Genomic DNA, 16,388 nt, shown 5'->3' with positions numbered 1-16,388 from the left:
TAGGATTGCTTTGGCTCTTCAGGCTTTTTTTGGGTTGTATATGAATTTTAGAATGGGTTTTCCTTTTCTTTTTTTCTGAGATGTGATTTCACTCTGATGCCCAGGCTGCCATGATCATGGTTCACTGCAGCCTCGACCTCCCAGGCTCAAGTGATCCTCCCATCTCGGCCTCCCAAGTAGCTGCGACCACAGGTACATGCCACCATGCCTGTCTACTATTTTGTATTACTTATTGAGATGAGGTCTCCCTGTGTTGCCCAGGATGGTCTCAAACTCCTGGGCTCAAGTGATCTTCCTGCCTCTGTCTCCAAAAATGCTGGGAATACAGGCATAAGCCACCATACCTGGCCAGTTTTTTCTAATTCTATGAAAAATTACACTGGTAATTTGATACAAATAGCATAGAATCTGCACGTTGCTTTGAGTAGTATAGCCATTTTAACAATGTTAATTATTCCTATCCATGAGCATGTAATGTTTTTCCATTTGTTTATGTTGTCTCTGATTTCTTTCAATAGTGTTTTGTAATTCTCGCTACAGAGATCTTTCACCACCCTTGTTAGCTAGGTATTCCTAAATATTTTATTGTTTTTGTAGCTATTGTGACTGAGGTTGCATTCTTGATTTGTCTCTCAGCTTGGACATTATTGGTGTATAGAAATACTACTGATTTTTGTACATTTATTTTGTATTCTGAAATTTTACTGAAGGTGCTTATCAGTTCTAGGAGACATTGGGCAGAGACCATGGGACTTTCTATGTATAGAATCATATTGTCTGTGAACAAAGATAGTTTGACTTCCTCTCTTCCTATCAGGATGCCTTGTATTTCCTTATTTTGCCTGATTGCTCTGTCTAGGGATTCTAGTACTATGTTGAATACAAGTAGTGAGAGTGGGCATCCTTGTCTTGTTCCAGTTCTCAAGGGGAATGCTTCCAGCTTTTGCCTGTTCATTATGATGGTGGCTGTAGGTTTGTCATAGATGGCTCTTATTTTTTTAAGGTATGTTCCTTCAGTGCCTAGTTTGTTGAAGGTTTTTAACATAAAGGGACGCTGAATTTTGTTGAAAGCTTTTTCTGTGTCTATGAAGACGATCATGTGTTTTTTGTTTTTAGTTCTGTTTTGTGATGAATCACATTTACTTATTTTTGTATGATGAACCAACCTTGCATGCCAGGAAAAAAGCCTACTTGATCATGGTGGATAAGTTTTTTGATGTGCTGCTGGATTCAATTTGCTAGTATTTTGTTGATAATTTTTGCTTCTGTGTTCATTAGGGATATTGGCCTGAAGTTCTCTTTTTTTCATTGTGTCTCTGCCAGGTTTGGTTATGAATGATGCTGACCTCATAAAATGAGTTAAGGAAGCATCATTCCTCACCAATATTTTGGAATATTTTCAGTAGGATTGGTACCACCTCTTATTTATATGTCTAGTAAAATTTAGCTGTGAATCTCTCTGGTACAGGGCATTTTCTTGTTGGTATATTTTTTTATTACTGATTCCATTTCAGAACTTGCTATTGGTCTGTTCAGGTATTCAGTTTCTTCCTGGTTCAATCTTGGGAGGTTGTATGTTACAAGGAATTTATTGATTTCTTCTAGGTTTCTAGTTCTTGTGCATAGAGGTGTCCCTAATAGTCTCTGAGGTTTTTCGTTTTTTGTTTTTTGTTTTTTCCATGGGGTCAGTGGTAATGTCATCTTTGTCATTTCTGATTGTGTTTATTTGGATCTTCTCTACTTTTTCTTTATTAGTCTAGCTAGTGGTCTATCAATCTTACGTATTTTTTCAAAAAACCAACTCTTAGTTCCATTGATTATTTTTTATTATTCTACTTTAAGTTCTGGGATACATGTGCAGAACATGCAGGTTTGTTACATAGGTATACATGTGGCATGGTGGTTTGCTGCACCCATCAACCCATCATCTACATTAGGTATTTCTCCTAATGCTATCCCTCGCCTAGCTCCTCACCCCCTAACAGGCCCTGGTGTGTGATGTTCTCTTCCCTGTGTCCGTGTTTTCTCATTGTTCAACTCCCACTTACGAGTGAGAACATGCAGTGTTTGGTTTTCTGTTCCTCTGTTAGTTTGCTGAGAATGATGGTTTCCAGATTCATCCATGTCCCCACAAAGGTCATGAACTCATCCTTTTTTATGGTTGCATAGTATTCCATGGTGTATATGTGCCACATTTTTTTTATCCAGTCTATCATTGATGGGCATTGTGGTTGTTTCCAAGTCTTTGCTATTGTGGATAGTGCTTCAATAAACATACGTGTGCATGTGTCTTCATAGTAAAATGATTTATAATCCTTTGGGTACATACCCAGTAATGGGATTACTGGGTCAAATTGTATTTCTGGTTCTAGATCCTTGAGGAATCGCCACACTGTCTTCCACAATGAAAGAACTAATTTACACTCCCAACAGTGAAAAAGCATTCCTATTTCTCCACATCCTCTCCAGCAAATGTTTTCTGACTTTTTAATGATTGCCATTCTAACTAGCATGAGTTGGTATCTTATTGTAGTTTCGATTTAAATTTCTCTAATGACCAGTGATGATTAACTTTTTTTCATATGTTTGTCGGCTGCACAAATATCTTCTTTTGAGAAGTGTCTGTTCATATTCTTTGTCCACTTTTTGATGGAGTTGTTTTTTTCTTGTAAATTTGTTGAAGTTCTTTATAGATTCTGGATATTAGCCCTTTGTCAGATGGATAGATTGCAAAAATGTTCTTCCATTCTGTAGGTTGCCTGCTCATTCTGATGATAGTTCCTTTTGCTGTGCAGAAGTTCTTCAATCTAATTAGATCCCATTTGTCAGTTTTGGCTTTTGTTGCCATTGCTTTTGGTGTTGTAGTCATGAAGACTTTGCCCATGCCTATGCCCTGAATGGTATTGCCTAGGTTTTCTTCTAGGGTTTTTATGGTTTTGGGTTTTATGTTTAAGTCTTTGATCCACCTTGAGTTAATTTTTGTATAAGATGTAAGGAAGGGGTCCAGTTTCACTCCTCTGCATATGGCTAGCCAGTTTTCCAAACACTATCAAATAGGAAATCCTTTCCCTATTGCTTGTTTTTGTCATGTTTATCAAAGATCAGGTGGTTGTAGATGTGTGGCATTATTTCTGAGGCCTCTGCTCCATTCCATTGATCTATATATCTGTTTTGGTACCCATACCATGCTGTTTTTGTTACTGTAGCCTTGTAGTATAGTTTAAAGACAGGAAGTGTGATGCCTCCAGGTTTGTTATTTTTGCTTAGGATTGTCTTGGCTATGTAGGCCCTTTTTTGGTTCCATATGAAATTTAAGATAGGTTTTTTCTGATTCTGTGAAGAAAGTCAATGGTAGCTTGATGGGAATAGCATTGAATCTATAAATTACTTTTGGCAGTATGGTCATTTTCACAATATTGATTCTGCCTATCCATGAGCATGGAATGTTTTTCTATTTGTTTGTGTCCTCTCTTATTTCCTTGAGCAGTGGTTTATAGTTCTCCTTGAACAGGTCCTTCACATCCCTTGTAAGTTTTGTTCCTAGGTATTTTATTCTCTTTGTAGCAATTGTGAATGGGAGTTCACTCATGATTTGGCTTTCTGTTTGTCTATTATTGGTGTATAGAAATACTTGTGATTTTGCACATTTTGTATCCTGAGACTTTGCTGAAGTTGCTTATCAGCTAAAGGAGATTTGGGGCTGAAATGGTGGGGTTTTCTGAATATACAATCATGTCATCTGCAAGCAGAAATAGTTTTACTTCCTCTCTTCCTGTTTGAATACCCCTTATTTCTTTCTCTTGCCTGATTTCCCTGGCCAGAACTTCCAATACTGTGTTGAATAGGAGTGGTGAGAGAGGGCATCCTTGTCTTGTGCCAATTTTCAAAGGGAATACTTCCAGCTTTTGCCCATTCAGTATGATATTGGCTGTGGGTTTGTCATAAATAGTTTTTATTATTTTGAGATACATTCCATCAATACCTAGTTTATTGAGAGTTTTCAGCATGAAGGGTGTTGAATTTTATTGAAGGCCTTTTTTGCATCTATTGAGATAATCATGTGGTTTTTGTCGTTGGTTGTCCAATGACTCCATGTTTAGCCCTCATTTCAGGAGGGCAGCCTGGCCATCAGATTGCTCCAGCCAATTGGCAAAATACTTCTGTCATGGGGACATGCAAGATCGGATAATCAGAATGGTCCTGCTACATTGATTTGTTTCTATAAGCACAGGTCCCACATACCCGAGGAGTGGCACTGCTCCTTCACAGCACTTATATAGTCTGAAAGTATGCTGTTCATGAGTTTATTTGCTTACTTCCGAGTACTTCCCTGCTACCAGTAGAATGTAAGCTCTGTGAAGAGGTTGACCTTAGCTACTTTGTTTGTCACTGGATGTTCAATGACAAATCAGTTCCCAGCAGAGAAAGTATTCAATGAATATCTGTTGAGGAGATAAATGAATTACTGCATGAAAGAATGTATTTAATTACAGACTTCTCCTCTTGACTGTAAGCTCTCAAGACAAAGTATTCTGCTTTATACATCTTGGTCCTCATGCTGGCATACTGCCTCCCATATGAGGAGGCATAAAATCATTATCTTTGAATGCATAAATAATTAAATGAACAAACAGATGAATGAGTGAATGAATGAACATATGCTATCTACACTAGGCATTCTTAATTTTATCCTCACATTAGAATCACTGGGGAACTTTTAAAAACTGCAATGCCCAGGACCAATTAAACTAGAATCTGTGGGGGTGTGCCCCAGGCATGAGTATATTTTAAAGCTCTTTAGGCAATTCCAAGTGCACAGCCATAGTGGAGAATAGGGTGACCAGCCACCAGGTTTATTCAGGATTGACACATCTCCCAGAGTGCCGGAATTTAAATGCTAACACTATGACTACACTGTGCAAGCCTGGATGGCTGGTCACCCTAGCTGAGAACCACTGATCCGAACTGTCACCCACGGCCATTCTTGAGTGATGTATTTTCAATGTTTGAAAGTCAAGATTCGTTGGTTTCACGCTTTCATTTGACACTTGCCTAATTACATTCAGGCCTGTAGCTCACCTTGACCTCAATAACTGCTTCCTGCTATGTGTCCCTGTTCAGGCTTGAGCTGCTATTATTGACTTGAGTGATATACTAATTTGTAACATACAAATGGCAAAGGGAATGATTAAACCTTTCCAGCAAGTCAGCACCAACCAGTAGACCAGCCAAAGAAGCAAAGGAACACCTAAAGTGCCACCTTTCCAAAAGCAATCGCAATGAGCCTTCACTTCTTTTCCTCCCCAAATTGATGACAGTATATTTTGACACATTTCTACTTATCACTTGTGTATGCCAGTTACCCTGGTATGAGTGTGCAGTCCCTGTTGTTACCTGAGGAGATAAATAATTTTTAATGGAAAATTCCAGGTGAAAGCTGAAATGATATTCATCATTGTAAACACTAATAAATTTACTTCAAGTATGTGGTCAATAATAAGGGCATTAACGTGTGGACACCAGAATCAGAAATGCTCTTCAACCTATGAAGGGAACAGAGCACCACAGCTCTCAAGGGCCTTGTTACTCAAAGCATGGCCCCAGATCAGCAGCAGCGGCCTCATCTGGGAGCTTGTTAGACACACGGAACCTTAGGCCCCACCCAAGAGCTACTGAATCAGGTCTGCAGCTGGGGCCCAAGAACCTGTGTCTTAAAAAGTTCTCCGAGTTGTACTTACGCATGCTAAAATTTGAGAAGTATTCACTAGCAAATATTTTTTGCCTAATGTATAATGTCAGTATCTCGGAGCCCAGAGGGAAGAGGCGAGGGTAAGCAGGAAAGGAGGCACACAGCGCAGTAGTTCCCAGCCTCTGCTGCATATTGGAAGCACCTGGAGAGCTTTAAAAATATCCATGTCTGGATCCCATCCCAAGCAACATGATTTAATTGGTATGGGATGCACCCTGAGCAAAGCTTCCCAGGTGCTTCTAATGTGCAGCAAAGTTTGGGAATCAGTGATCTGAGTTAACCACCAGGAACCCTGCCCCCCTCCTCATTGTTTCCGGCCTTGACTGCTGGCGAACCCAGAGGAGTGAACAGCGTACACATTTGCTATCTTTCTTTCCCAAACATCAGAAGCAACAATGATGAAGAAGAATTCTCCGGATCTGACTCTCACCTCTGGTTGGATGAATACTTGTTACACTTACCCTGTTAGTAGCTGTTTTATCTTTGACTATTCCACCTTCCTGGATCTCAGTAGTCTCATGTGTTTCAGTGAGACAGGAGACAATAAGACCCAGTCCCTAGATTAATTGGGATGTTACATATGACATGTGGAAGTGCCTAATACTTTGCCCAGCACATGTATGATGTTTAAAAACTCTGAGCCAAGGAAGATTGTGTCTTTATCCTCCTCCCTGATCATGAGATATCCAGCAGCATGAAGCTGGGCAAATATTTAGAGGTGTCTCTTCTTCAGTGAACTAAGGGTGTTGGTGAATTGTGAAAAACCTGTTTACACATGAATTCACTTATACAATATCATTTCAGTCTCACACCCCAGCCACGCAAACTGGATAATATTTATTGCCTCCATTTTACAGATGATCCACAGTGGCTGAGAGGAGTCCATATAGCCACAGGGACTCTCACTTGGACCTCCTGCCTGGAGCCTAATGTTCCTTTAGTTACTGCACTGCCTCCATTTCCAGCTTCCCCTCCAGCTGCTTGGCAGGCTGCCTCTATGGGCAGGATGCATTCACCTAGGCGAGCTCTGGGCTGATAGAACTTCCTGTGATGATAGAAATGTTCTATATCTGTGCTTTCCAGTTCAATAGTTACTAGCCACATGGAACTATTAAGTTATTAAAATGTGGCTAGCCTGACTGAGGAATTATAACTTTAATTTTCTTTAATTTTAATTAATTTAAACTTAGCCATCTGTGAACCGCACAGCTCTAGAGACAGAATCTGGAGAAAAATGAGAACCTGAGAAATAGTTCCAATGGCTTCTACCCACAAATCAAAGTAAACCTAAGCTACTGGTTTTCCTCTCTGTTAAAAGACCTTCCTAACTCTTTTTCAGGAAAATGGCAAGTTGGTACACTAGTTGATGAGAGCACCCTTCCCATGCAAAATACTATTCAAGGGATGCCTTGAAACTAGTGATTGGCCAGCAGAAGCAAAATGTGTGGTAGAGCAGAGCTTCTCGAAATTGAGTGTGCACACAAGTCATCTGGGATCTTGTGAAAACACAGATTCTGGTTTAGTAGGTCTGGGACAGGGCCTGAGGCTTGCATTTCTAACAAGTGCCAGGGTGGCGCTGCTGCAGCTGCTCTGTGAACCACACTTCGCCTAGCCAGACCGCAGAGCGGTGCTGCTCACCAGGCCAGTTTTGCTTCCTTCACACATGGGGGCATTTGGCAATGTCTGAATACATTTTTGAGCATCATGTCTGGGAGGATGGGGATGGGAAGTGCTATTGACATCTACTGGGTTCAGTCAAAGTGTGCTATTAATAATCTACAATGAACTTGTATGCATGCATCAAAATATCACATGCACACCATAAACATGTACAAGTATTATATATCAAAAAAGCATGGAGCTTCAAAGACCCTTTTTAAAAAGCTAACACAGTGAAACCCCGTCTCTACTAAAAAACACAAAAAACTAGCCGGGCGAGGTGGCGGGCGCCTGTAGTCCCAGCTACTCGGGAGGCTGAGGCAGGAGAATGGCATAAACCTGGGAGGCGGAGCTTGCAGTGAGCTGAGATCCGGCCACTGCACCCCAGCCTGGGCGACAGTGCGAGACTCCGTCTCAAAAAAAAAAAAAAAAAAAAAAAAATTTGTAATAATAATCTACAATGTACAGGAGAGCCCCGTGACAAAGAGTTACCCAAAATGTCAATAACACCAAGTTTGAGAAACCTGCTGGATAACCAAGTCGGTTCTTCAGGAATAGGGGCATTAATGGCAGAGGGATGGAGCAGGTGCTCTTGGTGTAATAACTGATCGTTGTTTTCTCTCTTCCACTCTTTTTCTCCCACTTGTCCTCACACAGGAGCCAATGCCTCGGCCCCAGACCAACTGAGCTTAGCTTTAGCCTGGAACAGAGTTGACATCGCTCGCAGCCAGATCTTTATTTACGGGCAACAGTGGCCGGTAGAGTATATGTCGTCACCCGTGAAAAGCCCACTTTGTTTGGGCAAGGGTATTTGTTTAAGGAGCCTCTGAGATGGGCTCAGAAAATGATTGCCTTTTCTTTAAGATGGAACGTGTTCCTTGGCAGCCAAGTCCCTGTCCTGGGCTCCTTTTCTCATATTTAGGAAAGCACCGCCATCTAGTGGAAATTTCGACTGAACACAACTCCAAATATTTCCATCTCTGTGAGTTGTCTTTAATAGCAATTTTCAGCTGCAAATGATGCCATTTATTTGAATACATCTGAAAAAAATATAAGACAAAGCTGTATTAAAATTAAGGAAGAGGTAGAATTATTAATTTGCTTCTGATTGTCTTTGATAGAGGCAAAGGGAAGAGGTTGCTGCCCAAGTGGTGGCAGCCCCCGCTGGTTTATGGCTGGGTCACACCTCAGGATGCAGAATTAGCAGGCCTCCCTGTGCAGGCACCATCTGGTCCTGGTAGCTGAGCACAGGTCCTCCCCATTTGCAAAGAACAACATGAGGAAACCAATGCTTTATATAACTGTTCTTGGTTTGTTTCCCTCAATTGACTCTACCAAAAATAAAAATTTGAGAGATTGGCCATCAGGTGGTATATGTATGCGTCCACAGGAGGCAGCCCAGCAGCCTGAAACTTGATGTCTGTGCTTGGAATCACAGCACTCACTGGCAGGCCTTATCTTACTACTTCCTTTCCCCTAGAGAGTCTCTGCCTGGGCTTGAGCCCTGTCTTCACTCAGTGCTGGTGGATTGCTAACATGGAAAGATTTGTTAGTCTAGACCCTGTGACATTTTTGTGAAATGAATTGAATAAAAATCTAAGCCACTGGCAAATCCAGAAAGTAGGCTGGTTGTTCTGCTTTGTTCTGTTTTGTTTTGTTTTGTTTTGTTTCTCAGTTCAGTGACATCTTTGTGGTCTTGTTTCTACACAGAGACCCAGCATTGATTTAGTGCCTTTAGTCTGTTGACTTGGGACCCTCCTCTCAAGTCGGCCTGTGGTCTCCCTCAGAGCCTAAGGATAACAAAAATGAAGACAGCAAAGTACCCCCTTTGACACTTCACTGGTGTTGAGACGTTTGATCAGATAATTGCAAGGGGAAAAACCTTGTGAACACTTGCACCTTCTTGAGATCCAGAACAAGAGATTCAGGGAAGAAATAGTTTTTTGGAACTAGAAATGCTTGACTTTTATTTGCAAAGACAGGCCCCCAAACATGGGAGAGGTGTGGCTGTCCCAAAAGTGAATCTGTGAACAGTCTTGCTAGCATGTTCTTAGATGTGATGAAGGTTTACCAGATGTCAAAGGCATCCCTTTCTAAGCTGTTCAAGTGAGCACTAAAGAACTGCAGTCCTAGATAGACCCTGGGGCAGACTAACTCAGCGACTTGGTTTGCAGGTGGGATCTCTGGAGCAAGCCATGTTGGATGCCTTAGTTCTGGACAGAGTGGATTTTGTGAAATTACTCATAGAGAATGGAGTAAGCATGCACCGTTTTCTCACCATCTCCAGACTAGAGGAATTGTACAATACGGTAGGGCCAAACTAAGGCACTTTTTATTTTCTTTTTTGTTCGTTTGTTTTACCTCCTCCTGCCCCCCATATGCCTGTGATTCTCTTCCCTTCTCCTCTCCAAATGCATGGTTCATTGATCATAAATACTCCCTTAGACCTACATAGATGACAAACACCAAGTCACCAAGATTCCGCTTGTTTTAATTGCTCAGTTGTCAGCATCTAAGGCAAAAAGTTGTGTGATAACCTGAGTGTGTCATTCTCATATTCTTACACAAAACCACAAGGCTCTGGAAATGAGAACACAGTTTGTTCTGTAAGGCCAGAGGGTGTTAGAGGCAATTAGCAAAGGAGGATTGATTTAACTCTAAGCATCAAAAAAGGCCAATTAAGTATCCTACACCATTTTGTTATCCTCAGAGCTATGAAGTTCATTCTTCATAGTGCAGCTATAAAATGGAATAAAAGGTAAAATATCTCTTTGGAGTTACTCAAAAATTTTGGGTTTGTTTGTTTGTTTGTTTGTTTGTTTGTTTTTTAAGCTTAGTAATGATTTGGTAATTTACTCACTAGGGATACCAAGGAGTAATCGTAGGTAAAACTACTGTTGATGAAGTTATTGAGAGCGTTCACACTCGTTAAGTGCATTGGCTCTGAGCTCATACTAAAATCCAGTGAAGTTTAAAGAGCAGAAATTTTTCCCCCACTTAACAAATGAGGAAACTGAGGCTGTCTTCGTCCATTTGTACTACAGTAACAAGATACCTGAGACTCAGTAATTTATAAACAACAGAAATTTATTTCTCTGGGTTCTGGAGGCCGGAGAGTCTAAAATCAAGGCTCTGGAAAGTTTGGTGTCTCGCAAAAGCTGCTTTTCGCTTCCAAAATGGCACCTTGTTTTTCCGTTCTCCAGAAGGGACAAACGCTGTGTCCTCACAGGCTGAAGAGACAGAGGGCAAAAGGCCTGAATGTTGTGTGAAGCTTCTCTTATAACGGCCTTAATCCCCGTTACAGAGGAGGAACCCTCAGGACCTGATCACCTCCCAAAGGCCCCACTTCTTTTCTATTATTATTATTATACTTTAAGTTCTAGGATACATGTGCAGAATGTGCAGGTTCGTTACACAGGTATACATGTTAAATGCCCCACTTCTTAACACTAGTACATTGGAAATTAAGTTTCCGCAAGAATTTTGGAGAGGACACAAACATTCAAACCGTAGAGGCCAAGGTGAATTCAAGGTCACAAAACTCCTAAGAAAGAAGCCAGTAAGTACCGAACCCAAGCTTCTGTCTCTGAGATTATTCTGCCCCTCATTTTCACAACATCTCTGTCCCATCACGCAGAGGGCAAGCAGGATGGAGCTTACTTCCTGTCCCCAGGCAGTGGTAGTTGTTAGATGGTACCACCGTGGCACCATCTGCAAAAAATAGAAACGGGTTAGCAGAATGGCTCCTGGTTTCTGTTTTCTCCACAGACTTTTCTTGGTTCAGCATACTGAGACTTTGAGGAAGAATGATGGGTTTTCAATTTGAAAAAATGAATAAATAGAGACAAGCGTTGAATGGCCTATCAATTAGAGAATCAAGGGAGTAGAGTAATTTATTCCAAAGACTGGGGCGGGGGGTGGGGGGGTAGGAAAATTCTAGACTGAGAAAGGCCAGTAAGTTTGATCACTTCAATCTGCTGGTGGTGGCTTCCCAGAATACTTTGTTGAGGATTATGGAACAGTAAATAGCCTCAGTAATAATAATAGCTAACACTGATTGGCATTAAGCACCATTTTTAATAGCTTTATAAACATTATATCATTTAATCCTCACAACAACCCCATCAGATAAAGTGATACTATCATTCCCATTTTAAAGATGATAAAACTGAGTCACAGTTAAGTAGCTTGCCCACGTTCAGAGCCGGTAAGCGGCAGAGGTGTAGAGGCAGGCACTCTGACTCCAGAGTCTGTAGGTTCAATCACTACACAATCTAGCATCCCCTCAGTGGAAAAAGAGCTCTGATGGGCATGTCCACATGAATGGGCAGGTCATTGCAGCAGTTCATAGACCTGTCTAAATACTTGAATGGTTGCAAAAGTGCTTAAGAATTTGCCATTGGCTGGGCGCAGTGGCTTCCCAGCAGGTTGGGAGGCTGAGGCGGACGGATCACTTGAGGTCAGGAGTTTGAGACCAGCTTGGCCAACATGATGAAACTCCATCTCTACTAAAAATACAAAATTTAGCTGGGCGTGGTGGTGCATGCCTGTAATCCCAGCTACTCCAGAGGCTGAGACAGGAGAATTGCTCGAACCCTGGAGGTGGAGGTTGCAGTGAGCTGAGATCACACCACTGCACTCCAGCCTGGGTGACAGAGCAAGACCAACTAAAAAAAAAAAAAAGAAAGAAAAAAGCCATCACTATTTTAGATTCTCTAATAATCTAACCAGATTTAGCAAATAAAATGCAGGAATGCCCACTTAAATGTGAATTTCAGATTAACAACAGACAATTTTGTTATATCCCAAAGATTGCATGGGACATACTTAGGTTAAAATTGTACGTTGTTTATCTGAAATTCAAATTTAATTAGGCATCTTGGATTTTATCTCACGTTCCTATTCCTAAAAGACAATAGAATGGCAACTTATTTCACTTTATATTTACCTCAAACAAACATCCATCTTTTTTACAAAACTCTTTTTTTCCCAAACAGTCTGTGGCTTTTTCTTTAAATCAAGTTGCAGCAAACTGTCATCCAAATCCAGCCTGCTGCCTATCTCTGTATGTGCTGCAAGCTAAGATTTTTTTTTTTTACATTTTTAATGGTTGAAACAATCAAAAGAAAAATGCTATATTCTAAGACACATTAAAATAATATGAAATTTGACTTTCTGTGCCAATAATTAAAATTTCATTGAATCATGACCAGGCTCATTTGTTACATATGAGCTATGGCTACTTGCACATTTACTACAGCAGGGTTGAACAGTTTCAGTAAACACTGTGTGACCCACAAAGTCTAAAGTATTAACTCTCAGGCCTTTTACAGAAAAAGTTGGCCAACCTTCTTCTTAGACAATTTCTCATTCATGATGAGTAATAAACAAGTTGCGATGGCAAAGTGCCCAAGTGTATTTCCAATGCGGTCAATGGGGCCTATTGTTCTCCCACCCTCATCCCGGCCCCCGGCTGCAAAACTGGCTTCTTCCATCACATTTTGGCCCAGCTGTCAACAGAGTTGACAACCTCCCTTACAAAGTTTGAACCTAGAACCTCAAATACATTTGCTTGAGGGAATACAATTCAAAAATCTGCCAACGTGTTTGTTTAGAAGAAACAGGTATGGCCAGTGTGGTGGTTTATGCCTATAATCCCAGCACTTTGGGAGGCTGAGGTGGGAGGATTGCTTGAGGCCAAGAATTCAAGACAAGCCTGGGCAACATAGTGAGATCCCATCTCTAAAAATATTTTTTTTAATAAAAACATTAGCCAGGCATGGTGTTGTATACCTGTAGTCCCAGCTACTCAGGGTGCTAAAGGGAGCCCAAGAGTTCGAGGCTGCAGTGAGCTGTGATTACGCCATTGCACTCCAGCCTGGGTAACAGAAGAACCTGCATCAAAACAAAACAAAACAAAAGTCACTGACAAAGCTTTTCATCTGCAAATGGGGACAATGTAAAAGAAAGAAAGAAAAGGCAGATACACTGAGCAACTAAAACAAGGTCCATCTTAGTGACCTGCCCTCCACCAGCCAGAGCCCTTCCTTCCAGATCCTTCTTGCCTTGCCAACCAGAGCCCCTGACTAGCAAAACTGTTTGATTCTTCTTTATTGTTTTCAGAGACATGGGCCCTCAAATACATTGTACCACTTGGTCAGGGATGTCAAAAAGGTAAGAACCCTCTCGACTGCAGGTCGGAGGCCCTGTCTTGACTGCTTCCTGTGATTAGAGAGTGCCTCTGTTTTGCATGAGCTGCCAGAGTATTCCTGTCCCTATCAGGTGCCCCTCATTTCGGAACAGTGTGTGTGCGTGTGTCTTTTAACTCTGAAGCTTCTGTTCATGATGCAGCTGTGGTGTTATCACCAATCGCCGTGCTTTTAGATGCTTTCGTTGGACATAATGCTTTTGGGTAGTGGAACTCTCAGCTTTTCCCTTGCCAAGTGGATTTATGCCATTACCTGTATTTTTCCATATGCCCCTCACTGTTTGGGGAGCTGGTTTCCATGCTGCCTGACTGACCACAAGAGTAAATTTTCATTCACCAGCTCCTGATACAATGTCACATCTACCATTACATAGAGTGTAGTCAGTAAGCATAGCTCCAAATTTTCTAAAAACAGGGACTAAAACATAAGTATGCATTCCATTCTTCTAACATTCTATTTTTTCCAGAATACTTTTTCACACTTGTCATCTCATTGGATGGGAAAAAAGTGTTGATAGGTATGGATCAGGTAGCATTATTTTCATTTTACAGATGAGGAAGCCGAACTACAAGGAGATGAGAGCTATATTGGTGGTTAGTGAAGAGCTAGGTTTAAAGCTCAGTTTCTTTTATTAATAATGATAAAATAATAATAGTCATGAGCTAGTGATGACTAGGTATACAGCATTGCTGCATACTTTGAGTGCATCTTAACTCATTTAATCGTCACAACAATTCTATGAAATAGAATTATTATTTTATTATTACAGGCTAGGCACAGTTACTCATGCCTGTAATCCCAGCACTTTGGGGGGCCAAAGTAGGTGGATCACCTAAGGTCAGGAGTTCAAGGTCAGCCTGGTCTAGTCAACATGGTGAAACCCTGTCTCTACTAAAAATACAAAAATTAGCCGGGTGTGGTGGTATGCACCTGTAATCTCAGCTACTTGGGAGACTGAGGTAGGAGAATCACTTGAACCTGGGAGGTAGAGGCTGCAGTGAGCCAAGATCGCACACTGCACTCCAGCCTGAGCAACAGAGTGAGATTCCATCTAAAAAAAAATTATTATTTTATTATTATAATGTAGTTTTATTCCCATTTAAAGACAAGAAGAATGAGGCATAGGGAGATTCTGTTTAATCTTAGCCAAGTGCTTGTTCTTTTGCCCCATATTATCTCCTTCAGAGGTAGCTTGAGTTCTGAACCCTTAAACCCATCCCAGAAAGTGATGTTTTAATTCCAAAAAATAAAACAGAATATGGCACTGCCCCCGCCCCATACAGATGTGCCCATACACACATGCACACATATGCCCACTATCACCACTTGGTAACAATTGTTCACGAAAGTCCACAGGACATATTCAGAGAAAGCTACAAAGTGAAGTCAAAAATACAGTATGATTCCTTCATCTCACAGGAAGTGATTGGCTAGAATTGCCCTTAGGCATCGTGTAACTACTTTTTTATTTTTCCTTTGAAAGGCCAAGCAAAGGCCCTGGGCTACTTATAATGTACCTATTCACCTGCTGGACCTTTGCTAAGAATGAGTAAAGGATATAAAAATAACACACAAAAAAATCAAAATCTCCATCCTTTGGCCCTTGCAAACTTTCCTCCCATCTCATGAAGGACTTTTCATCTGCTTGAGTGGGTGAAGCCTGTAGTTCTTTCAAAACAAGGGGAGAAGACACTATGCAATCTGTATTCCCAACTCAACAACCACTTTCCTGAGATTGTATCTTTCACTGGTCTGCCCATTCCATGCCATCGTAGTAGATCTGCCTTCAACAAACCCATTTCTCTTTTCTTTGAACCTTCCAATTTTGTCTAATTCATCCTGGCTTAAAATTGCCTGAAAACTAAGAAGATTAGAAGTAGACACATTTGATGTGTCTTCTTCAGTGAGATAGTTGTTGCTCATGTTCAATCAAATGTTTTGAGTTTTTCTAAAGTAATGACTTGGGGTATTCTCTCCTTCCTTAAGTTAATCTCTGTCCCTGAAGGAATTGTGAGGTTTTCTAAAGAGACAGCTATGCCTTTATCCCTCAATCCCAGTCATCACCAACCCAAACCTTTAAAAAGAGTCGCTCATCCAATTCAATGACCCAGCCTCCCAGCAATAATGTCTTGTCTGATTTTCAAAGGGATTTTTTGCAGTTAGATTTCACTGAGTATAAATGATTAAAATCCCTCTCATTACTTTCTTTTCCCCATAGGACTCTGCTTTGCAATATTGTTTTCTCTTTTCTGAAGTCCCTTGAGCTGCCTTTTACATTTGCTCACGTCACTTGTATTATTAGAAGGCATGTAAAGTATCTCTAAGATAGGGTTTTTTGTAGCTTCTCAGCTAAAGATGTACCTCAAAAATAATATATACTAACAAGAAAGAACAGGATGGTAAGAATTTGGGAGGAAGAAGGATTAAAAGCAACTATTTTTTTTTTCTTTTAAGTATGATCCAAATATTAGAGCAAGAAAATCATTATATAAGCATGCATTTACCATTTACTTACAAATTTAGTAACTGGAAAAAATGATAACAAATGACCAAGAATAGTACTGAACTGGCCTAGAAATAATTTATCCTTTTACCTGGAAAAAGAGACTGCCAATAAGACAGGGAGAAACAGAAAGCCAATGTTTAATTTCTTCCCTTGGGAAAAAGTAGAAGCAGGAAATGCAGAATTCATTATTTCCAGGATGACGGTAAGTATCCGACAATGGGAGAGCAAGAAAGATGAACAATGGTAGTCACAGGAGTCTCAGTGC

General features: G+C 40.8%; 1 protein-coding gene across 22 annotated transcripts in view; it reads left to right on the top strand.

Annotated features, from left to right (window-relative positions):
• Nucleotides 1-16,388, top strand: part of TRPM3 (transient receptor potential cation channel subfamily M member 3) — a 1,017,461-nt gene that overhangs the window by 897,466 nt on the left and 103,607 nt on the right. For all 22 annotated transcript variants that reach the window (XM_050760895.1, XM_050760893.1, XM_050760891.1 and 19 more), the window contains 3 exons: nt 8,066-8,166; nt 9,583-9,717; nt 13,532-13,582. In XM_050760895.1, coding sequence (XP_050616852.1) covers nt 8,066-8,166; nt 9,583-9,717; nt 13,532-13,582 — 287 coding nt within the window. The remainder of the gene's footprint in view (nt 1-8,065; nt 8,167-9,582; nt 9,718-13,531; nt 13,583-16,388) is intronic.

This window comes from Macaca thibetana, chromosome 15, assembly GCF_024542745.1.
Source record: "Macaca thibetana thibetana isolate TM-01 chromosome 15, ASM2454274v1, whole genome shotgun sequence".
In the NCBI taxonomy this organism is placed as follows: domain Eukaryota; kingdom Metazoa; phylum Chordata; class Mammalia; order Primates; family Cercopithecidae; genus Macaca; species Macaca thibetana.
This window is presented reverse-complemented; position numbering and strand designations above follow the sequence as displayed.